Here is a 10,634-nt window from a genome sequence, read left to right as displayed (position 1 = left end):
AGAAGCATGGACGAGTTCTTTTGTTAAGCGTTTGTTAATCGTAAAGAATAAATAATTCGTAAAATATGCATGCATATAGTCTACAAAGTATATACATTTCTTTGTACAGCATATCAAAATTTTAGTCTATAAGAATCCATTCAGGACGATTTTTCAGCAGAAATCTTCTAATTCCGTTTTTTTTTCTCAAGAGAGAAATTGGCAATTTTCTCCTTATAAAAATGAAGGAGTATTAATATTGTCAATGCTGTAATGAAGATCAAATATTTTATTTTTTTATGAGATTTTTAGATTGTTCACTCTTTAAATTAACAAGGTCTTACAATCAATAAAATAAGAAATTAAATAGCATAACACAATAATATTAAATGGAAAAATGTATCTTAAACATTTATGTTATAATATTTTCATTTTATTTGCAGACAAAACTTACACCTAAAAAATACAAAATTTATCGACTTATTTTCACGAATGTAAAAATACCGTGAATTTCTTATTAACAGTTACATTGCCATATTAAGAAAGAAATAAGAATCAATATTCATGATTCATTTATTACTTGCGATATTATTTTCTATTATGTCTCGCAGATTTATTTGATTTGTCAAATTATCACTTTTCATAAAATTGTCAAGTGACTTTAACTACGAAGAGAAAAGATAAATTTGAAATAATAATTTGAAAAATCAAACTTTGCCTATAAATAGAAGTAACTTACATTGAAAATTAAGCAAAACGTTGCATAATATTATATTACGATTATATACAGAATGATTAGAAATAGATATAATTATACAGTAATATTCCACGTGATTTCTAGTGGATAACTCAAATAACATTGTTTAATAAAAAAAAAAAGAAAAAGCTTTTCTGAATATAAAAGAGTAATTATTTCCTGGTCATTTGATGTAGTTGAATACAATTCTATTAAATTGCTGTATGTATTATGTCGAAAATTTGCAATAAAAGCGTAAAAAGGTTTATTTTAGTATACTTTGACATAACTACGGTCTGTAACATGTCGAAGGTTTGTCGCAATCAAAATAAATATATTAGAACCTTCAGTTCTTAAAAAATCCTAAAATGAAACAAATTACCGTCTCTTCGTAATTCTAAAATATCTTTGAATTAGCTTTATAGGATTGCAAAATTCTTCTACACGACTAAAACCACAAAAATAGTTATTGCAAATATATATATATACATATATATATATACTGAAAACAAAAAAAAATTAAAACTTATTTTTACACTTGTTTTTTCACTTATTTTTTTGTACGTATAATTATCATCTGATGACCATATTTGCTTAATATAAAATAAAATGATCTCGCCATAGAATATCATGAAATAAAAACCAAGATTAAAAGTCTAGAATAAAAAATTATTTAGAATTACGTTTTATAAATTTAAATAAAGATAAAGATGAGCAATAATGCGTGTAAAATAATCAAGAGTCAGGTAAGTTAATAATTTTTTAAAATTAAGTTAAAATTAATGATTCATAAAATTGATTGATTGAGTCATTGAGTAATTTATTAATCGACTAATGATCGAATAATTAAAAGAAAGTAGAAAAGAGAAAATAAGAACAATTTCATTCTCATTATTTTTCATTACGACGAGGGAATATGCAAATTATTCATTCCAGCAACGTTCCTTTGCGATTGTATTGAATAAATCGCGTTCCAGCAACATGTATTAGAGAAATACGTTATGTATATTACAGTATTTCCCTAGTTTTTCATATGTTTCTTTTCAAGAATAGGGGCCTTAGTTGATTTTCTTATTCTTTATGCATTATACAAAGGTCTATGCTTCAGCCTTAAATTTTATTTTTGTAAAATTTTTGAATCGATATTTGAATAGAAAAATTTTTATTTTAGACAAGTTACACAAATAATGAAATCTACCTTGGAATAATAATACAGTGTTATTTTTTTAAATATTTATTAATAATTCAGACATACTTTCTATAAGTTTATCGATGTATGTATGCCTGGATATATACCATAAATAACTTTAATACATTTAATTTTAGAACTAATTTTCAAGGTGTTTTTGCTGATTTGTCTTCCTCATTTCTCTTTCTGATAGTTCTTGAAATTAGGAACCATGTACATGGGTGAGATCAATAATGATGCAGCAATGCAGAAAAATGCAAAGCAATCTTCCTGTAACATAATATTTTCATTAACACAAGATAAAATTAATTAGATAAATATTCAGCAACAATATCCATAATGCCTCTCCTTCTAATTTTCCTACAATTTTGTAAATTTGAATATTTTTATGAATAGAATATATTTTGAGAAGAAAAATCGCTCAAGTTCTCTATGCTTTTTTTCTTTTTAATTTCAAAATCTTTTGATGTCAGTAAGTTAAAAAATGATAATTCAATGAAAATTTATGACTGCACATGCTCTTATTTATGATTAAATGACATACACAATCTGTGTAACTTCATGTTTAGATAAAAAAATCATTTAACCGTATTTAATTCATAAATATAACGACAGAATGAGCATATGCAGTCAAAATTTACTGCTGAATTATTATTATCTAACTTATCGACATAAAAAAATCTTTGAAAATAAATAGAAAAAATTAGAAATCACCTCAGGCTAATAAAAACATATTGAAGTAAAAAGTTGCAGAATGGAAAATTTCCAGATTTTTAATAGAAATGCTTCTTGAAATATTGGTACAGAAAGTTTAATGTATGAAGGCAACATTACATATTTATGTTCGAAATTACTTTACAAGAAATATTAAATTTTCTATCAATTAAACGTCATATTAAATATCCATCTTCTTTTTAAAATCAAATACTCGTAGGAAAAATATGGAAAAATTATCCTTCACAATACTATCAAAGATTTTTTTTAACCATCGGTATAAATAAATCGGAAAGCCGATGATCATGCAGCGTAAAAAAATTAATTTACGCGTTGCATGTTTCTTACGTAACTTAACATAGATTTGACAAGAAAAACCTCTACTCACAGCAGTGGATACTTTTACTTGGGGTGGTGTGCTGACGATTGAATTACTGTACGTCCTGGCAATAACGCCTGACAAACGGGACGTATTTCTCAGTCCGTTAATCGCGAACATTTTTATTCTCTTTTGTAAACTTTCCGTATAAACGAAATCGTGAAAATTAATCTCTTTATAGTCCTTGAAAAGTAACCAGGAATATAATTCATTAGATACGCAATCCTATGGTATAAAAATACAAGGAGAAACGTTCTCGCGAATGTCCAGTGAATTTGGACTCAAATTCGATTGGCTGTTCCAGTTTCCTAGTGATATTAGTTATTTTCACTACGGCTATCAACGAGATATTAAAGACCGTCAACCCTGGGCAAATTCGACAGTATAAAAAGGGCCCCAACGGCTCGGAGATAATTGAAAATTGTGTTTAAGTCTTAAGAGAATCGATTATGAATATCGGCACGAGAGCGATCATGCCTGGGATTTAGCTGTACTTCATTTTGAAGCGTCTCTATGTCCACATTTTGTGGACATTGAACTACGTAGCCAATGTCCATAATCCGGTCGATAATGTTCACGATTTTTTGATTGTATTCTTTACTATGTTCACGAATTTCGATCCGTTAAATAGACAAAAGAACATGTAAGCTGTCTTGCAAGCGCCGACAGATTGATTGTTCGTCTTTGTCTATCTAACGGACCAAAATTTGTGGATATAGCGAAGAATACTACCAAAAAATTACGGATATTATCGACCGGATCATGGACATTGGCTACGTAGTTTATTCTCCATATTTTGTGGACGTAGAGGCGCTTTAAAATAAAACAATAGCTAGGTTTCTCTCTGGTATGTAGGATAGTACAGCATTTCGTGTTTTCATAATAGATTTTCTAACCTGAATTATTTTGACGTTTCGCGGGATAAAGTTTCGAATCAAAACGTGTGAAATGAATATATTTTCATTAAGATTTGTAGAGAAGCCTATACTTTAAATAATTATCGAGAACAGACTACATACAATATTAACGCATTTCGTGAAGCACATAGATATTTCTTTCTCCAAAGAAAAAAAATGGATATTGCCAATCCTACTCCTCAAGATCTACAAGCAAAGTTATACTTTCTGATGGAACAGTTGCAACATATGGCTGGAGAATTACCGCCAAAATATCAGATGCGATTGCCCTACGAATTATTATCTGGTTTAGCAAACTCACTGTTAAACGATACCATCTTTGAGATAGTGAAAGGTTTGATGGAGATACAGCATGTCACCGAGAAGCATCTCTTCCAACAGCGACTCCAGCTTTTGAATCAACAGAAAATTGAGTGTCAAGAAGCATTATCAGCAACAATAGTAGATGACAAATTGAACTCAATAAAAGCCACACTGTTCAAGAAACACAAGGAGGAGTTAAAGGAAATGGATATGAAATTGGTATTGCAATTAGACCAAAAAGTAGCTGATCAGCAAAGTATATTGGAAAAAGCTGGAGTACCAGGATTCTATGTGACGAATAATCCAGTGGAGATCCAAGTGCAAATGAGGCTATGCGATTTTATAATCAGACTCAGCAAGATGGACATACCAGCTTAATTTCATGATTATGAAATTCTAGCATATATTTCTATTTATCTCTAATTATACTTATCACTTATGTATAATAATTATATATCATTTTATTATAATTGCTATTTATTGATTTTTATTCATCATTAAAATTCTAAAGGTTAATTTTTAAAAGTTTAATATTATTTGAATATTTTATTATAATCAAGATTTTTGTACAATGCAATTTCATATACATCATATCAAAAAAAGTATTATCAATTAATTATTATACAAAATAATGTAATAAATTTACATCTGTTAATTGTAGTGTAATGGATTTCAACATATATACATCTTCTTTTCAAAATAGAAAAATATTTCATACATACTATACATGGTATGAATTATCAGAGAGAAAAATTAAACTTCTAACAAGAGACACCAGTACTAAAAAAATAAATGGTAGATATTTATACATATATTTGCAATTACATATTGCATAATAATAATATTTAAAATATGATTATTCTTACAAAATAAAGTAATCAAATCTTTTTAAAAAATAACATGTAAATAATTTTTTTTAAGTATAATTTTCTTTCTTTTTCTCTTATATAATTATATATACACACTGTTCATAAAGTAACTGTTCTGAACTAATTATTTTATCAGTCATTACATTTGTGTTGTAAATAGAAAGTTTCCAGAACATACTAAATATGAATCGAATAATTAGAAATAAAATTATTTTAGATATTTATACGAAACACGTAATTAAAAAAATCTTTTGAATAAAAAAATTAATTATTTTCACTTAGATTATCTTTGTTATATAATATAAATTGTCTTTTCAATTTTTAAAATCATTATATACAAAAAACAAAATGAGACATTTCATTAGCAATATACTAATTTAGTATATATGGTGTATATATACTAAATAGCATGTATATATAAAATTTATACCAAATACTAAATATACTAAAATTTATGCTAAATTTAGTATATATTAAATATTTAGTACATACTATTTAGTATATTAGCTATATACAAAATTATTCAGAAGATCAATACTAAGTGATAGTATTGAATATGGTAAAGACAAAATTTCATGATCCACCCTGTATTACTATTTTATCCAAATGTTGGTTGTGCAGCAGATGGTGAAGCATGATCAGTGACTGGCTTAGCGGATCGAAGGGAATCAGTCTCGTTCGTTCCTGAGAAACATATATGATAAACATCGTTGAACGTCGAGACAAAATGCACTTCCAGGCCATCTGTGATGTATTTAGGTAGATCGTTGAAATCTTTCTTGTTCTCCTCAGGTAAAATTATGCACTTAACATCGACTCGCTTCGCCTAATAAAATATAGTTCATTAATTTTGTATCTTGAAATTATATACATATAAAACAAAGTGATTATTATGAGTATATAGTATAAAAATAATTGTTTCATAAAGCTATGATAAATAAATATTAATGCAAATGCATGATTCGATGAAAAATAATTTAGTGAAACTAGTATATTAAGCTATATACATTATTTAATAAGAGATATCGAATTTATTTAAATTAGAGTTTATTAATTGGAATTAATAAACAAGATTATGTTTATACTTACTGCAATAACTTTCTCTTTGATACCGCCAACAGGAAGAACCTTGCCCATAAGACTCAATTCGCCTGTCATTGCTACATCTTGCCTGATAGCTTGGTTTTTAGCTAAGGATAACAATGCAGTAGCAATTGTCACACCTGCACTAGGGCCATCTTTTGGTGTTGCACCTTCAGGCACATGTATATGCAAATGAGAGTCGTACAGAAATGTATTCGAAGGATCTTCCTGTTTCAAATAATTCCTTGCTACAGTCATTGCGATATGTATAGATTCCTTCATTACATCACCCAAATGACCAGTGACTTCGAATGTACCCTCAGTCTTTTTACCATCCGTCGGTTTTCTGATGGTACTTTCGATGAATAATGTGGACCCGCCCATGGCAGTCCACGCTAATCCCATCACAACTCCGGGAGGCGTTGTTTCATACATCCTGTCGTGCGTGAACACAGGCTTGCCCACAAAGTCTTGCAAGTTGTCCTTAGTGATATCAACTTTGTCGGCCTCCTTCTTAACAACTTTAAATGCTACTTTCCTATGCACCTTCTCTATATGTTTCTGTAGACTTCTCACTCCTGATTCTCGGCAATAAGATTTAATTAACGCTGTGAGCGCATTGTCTTGTATGTTGATTTGTTCTTTGCTGAGACCAGATTCATTTCTAGCTTGTGGAACTAAGTACTGTTTCGCGATAGCGAGCTTTTCTTCGGCAACGTAACCGGACATATCTATCATCTCCATACGATCTCTTAGGGGTTCCGGAATAGTGTCTATTACATTTGCCGTGCAAATGAATAGTACTTTCGATAAATCTACTGGAACATCTAAATAATGATCCAGAAAGTTCGCATTTTGTTCTGGATCGAGCATTTCGAGCAGAGCAGATGCCGGATCTCCTTGGTGTCCTCTGAACATAATGTTATAAATGATGTAGAAAGAGAGAGCTTATTTATCAAAAATATTATAAAAATGCTAAATAATTTTAAATAGTTCAAATATTCTCTAAATATATTTAAATATATTGGAGATATTTTCTATCTTAAGAAAATATTTATATATTTTTTTATATATTTATACATAAATTACATACTTGCCAATCTTGTCGACTTCATCTATCAAAATCAATGGATTCTCAGTTTTGGTCTTTTTCAAGCATTGAATGACTTTGCCTGGCATGGCTCCCACATATGTTCTCCTGTGTCCTTTGATCTCTGCCACATCCGTCATTCCACCGACACTAAACCTAAAATATTCTCTATTCAAAGCACGAGCAATTGATTTAGCTATCGAGGTCTTGCCAACCCCGGGAGGCCCATAAAAACATAATATTTTTCCTTGAGTACTGCCCTTTAATTGACTAACGGCAATAAATTCTGTAATAATGAAAAACAAATATTCAATAAAAAAACATTATACTTAAATAATATATATGCAGATATATATATATACAAAAGTGAATTTGTATACCAAGTATTCTTTTCTTTATATCATCCATTCCATAGTGATCCTCGTCTAAAATTTTGACGGCATCTTGAAGATTTAAGTTTTCTGTACTTGTCACACCCCATGGCATAGACGTAAGCCAATCGAGATAATTTCTTGTAACACTAAAAAATACAAAATTTATATAAATCATCAACATAATATAATACACATACTTATGATATTTAATACTCACTTGAATTCGCTACTATGACTTTCTAAAAAGGAAAGTTTATTCAATTCCTCCTCCAATACGTCCATAACTGGTTTAGGAACTGTCTTTTGTCTTATTTTTTCTCTATATTTTTCTTCTATCGCATCTTTATCATCCTTTTCCAATCCTAATTCTTTCTTAATAACTTTGAGTTGTTCATGAAGAATATATTTTCTATGTTGTTGTTTCACTTTCTCCTCAACCTCTTTACCAATTTTCTGTTGCAGCTTGCTTAATTCATATTCCTTTTTCAAAAGTGCGAGTGACAATCTCAATCTTTTTAGAATCTACAAATAAAATATTACTTTAATATTTTCCATATAAATATATATAGAAATTGTATATACATGCTGTAATATCAGCAACGTACTCACATCCATTTCTTCTAAAACTTGTTGCAATTCCTGTGCATCTGCTCCAGTTAAGGCAGCACCTAAATCACTAAGGTAAACAGGATTATCCACAACTCTTTGTCCCTGATGTAACATTTGTTGTAAAGATTCGCGATACAAAGGATTCATGCTGATTATATCTCGGATTGTTTTAATGAGTTCTTGCGTCAGTGCCTGTTTAAAAAATATTTCTGATGATACAGTTTCTGGTATTATAATAACATAATATAACAAGATACATTCAAAGTGAATTGTTTTCAAAATAAGGTAACCAATTTTTTCGCAAAACAAAAATCTTTTTTTGTCAAAAAGAAAATATTGAGTAAGAAAGACAAAATAAACTTTAGTAAATATTATCATTCTTTTCAGTTATTAATTTTTGTTTGTTCCATTGTTTTATTTAGTATTTATATATGCAAGGTGGGAAATGAGGGGTGATTTGCTCATTAATTAACTTAAACAAAATATGAAAATAGTACTATTTTCACAATATTGCGAACATTTTTTAATATCACTTTGTATATTACCTTAATCTCCTCAGTTTGTTTAAACTTTTCATGTGTGACATTTTCAACTTCCACCATTAATATAGGCTGACTACCAGGCTGAGGAATTGATGAAACTAATGGTTTTTCCGTATTCTTCTCAGGCGTATGTTCTTGTGGTTTTATTTCCAGATTAGAGCTTGTTTCGTGGATCTTTTCTATTCTCTCAGGTCGTTCTACAATTCTATTCTCTCCTTTTTTACGCAATGATCTTCGATTAACTTTGTTATTGGTCATTGTGTCGTCTACAGGAACGGTAATTGTAGTATTTAATAGTGGAAATGTCAGTTTCATCTCTGTATAAAGTAGGCAGGAGAATATTTAAGCAAAATAATCGAAAAACAGGGCTATGCCAATTTAAACAAGAAAATTTTTATCAATTAACAGAATATTAAATTTCTATAAAATGTGACTTTGTTGCAATACAACAATTGAAAATACAACAATTAAATATATTTTTCTTACCGTGTTCTACTTTTGGATTAGCATCCTCAAAAATTTGATTAACAATCTTAATTCTTCTGTGTGCCATAACCACTAATCTCAATCGATTTCCTAAATCTTGTACTTCATGTACTTGTGCAAACGTTCCAATTGGATAAATATCATCTAAACTTTGAACGACATCAGCTTCATTTCTGTAAGAATAAATGACATATTAGAACTGAAATTATTTACTACATATATATCATTCACATAATTATTAATTTTGACATTATTTATGTCAATATAAATTAAAAGAGAATGATTTGAAGGAACTTACTCTTCAGATTTCTTCAAGAAAACTCCCACGTAAGGCTGATTTAGCTTTATCTTTCTACGTATTAAATCAATTAGAACTGGATTACTAATCTCAATTAATTTAATAAATCTGGGAAATACTGGATTTCTATTGATAGCAATGGCAGGTACATGAGGCCATACTTCAGGCACTACCACAGTTGCAGGCAGTGAGGCAGGATAATCTCCAGATTGTTCTCCATTCCCATCACTAAACATGTATATAAAATAAAAAACTATACATCCTCAGAAGGCAGATACAATATATTTTAGTATGTATTTTAATAGTAGTATATACTTAGTATATAATAGTTAATATATTATAAGATATTGTTTCCTTAACACAATTGAAAGGAAATGAAGATTTTCAGAACGAGAAAAAAATTATTTTTCAACTTGACAGAAAATTATTGCTTAAAGAAAAAATATTGCTGAAATAATTTTTAACATAATCAAATGTCATTTCATTTCACAATCTTTAAAAAAATCACTTTCTAAATTGTAACGCTTTGATAATCTTCACAAAGTTAGATATTTTTGATAATTGATAAAGTAATATTTATAGCTGGTTCCTTCGTAAGTAATTTTAAAAGTGACAACTAAAAAAATGTAACAAATTATATGTAGAATATTTTTTTAATTTTAATTTATGTGTAAAAATTGAAAAAGACCAAGTAAAAATCAGAGGGAAAACATTTTTCTTTGTATTAGTAAATCAACTGATAAAACTTCTATTACATTACAATTAGTATCGTTCCTTCCTGACTTTCTTTTTAAATTTGCTAGTAAAAAAGGAGCCGATATACATTTTTTAATTGTCTAATCAAATTGATTGAAAATAAGATAGACAACCGAAGGTACCTGTATGATAGATATACTTTTTATATCTATTACAATCAGACACCATAATTTTTGTATACAACAATTTGCAGCGTTCAAGAAACGTTCCCTAAATTAATACACTTTGTTTTTTCAAAAAAGCATAACTGCCCTTTGTTGATTTTATTTTTAATTTTAATTCTCTGGGAGTTATATATATATATATATAT

At 28.7% G+C, this 10,634-nt stretch overlaps 2 protein-coding genes across 3 annotated transcripts in view; one reads left to right on the top strand and one right to left on the bottom strand.

Annotated features, from left to right (window-relative positions):
• Nucleotides 1-3,831: 3,831 nt before the first annotated feature.
• On the top strand, nucleotides 3,832-4,597 carry LOC108752063 (gonadal protein gdl). The gene has a single exon (XM_018492673.1). The coding sequence runs from the start codon at nucleotides 4,071-4,073 to the stop codon at nucleotides 4,593-4,595; it is 525 nt and encodes a 174-aa protein (XP_018348175.1). The 5' UTR covers nucleotides 3,832-4,070; the 3' UTR covers nucleotides 4,596-4,597.
• Nucleotides 4,598-5,656: 1,059 nt separating this feature from the next.
• The window catches only part of LOC108752846 (lon protease homolog, mitochondrial), a 5,707-nt gene continuing 729 nt past the window's right edge, over nucleotides 5,657-10,634 (bottom strand). The window contains exons 2-10 of one of the 2 annotated variants that reach the window (XM_018494005.1): nucleotides 9,569-9,796; nucleotides 9,271-9,443; nucleotides 8,788-9,050; nucleotides 8,243-8,434; nucleotides 7,851-8,155; nucleotides 7,640-7,779; nucleotides 7,263-7,545; nucleotides 6,176-7,079; nucleotides 5,657-5,912 (exon numbers count right to left, since the gene is read on the bottom strand). In XM_018494005.1, the coding sequence (XP_018349507.1) occupies nucleotides 5,685-5,912; nucleotides 6,176-7,079; nucleotides 7,263-7,545; nucleotides 7,640-7,779; nucleotides 7,851-8,155; nucleotides 8,243-8,434; nucleotides 8,788-9,050; nucleotides 9,271-9,443; nucleotides 9,569-9,796 (2,716 nt within the window). In that variant the 3' untranslated portion in view covers nucleotides 5,657-5,684. Of the gene's footprint in view, nucleotides 5,913-6,175; nucleotides 7,080-7,262; nucleotides 7,546-7,639; nucleotides 7,780-7,850; nucleotides 8,156-8,242; nucleotides 8,435-8,787; nucleotides 9,102-9,270; nucleotides 9,444-9,568; nucleotides 9,797-10,634 lie in introns of both variants that reach the window. The other variant, XM_018493996.1, reaches the window with a different exon arrangement.

The sequence above is a fragment of the Trachymyrmex septentrionalis genome, unplaced genomic scaffold (assembly GCF_001594115.1).
Source record: "Trachymyrmex septentrionalis isolate Tsep2-gDNA-1 unplaced genomic scaffold, Tsep1.0 scaffold112, whole genome shotgun sequence".
NCBI classification, from domain to species: domain Eukaryota; kingdom Metazoa; phylum Arthropoda; class Insecta; order Hymenoptera; family Formicidae; genus Trachymyrmex; species Trachymyrmex septentrionalis.
Note: the sequence above shows the minus strand (reverse complement) of the source record. Positions and strands in the feature narration are given on the sequence as shown.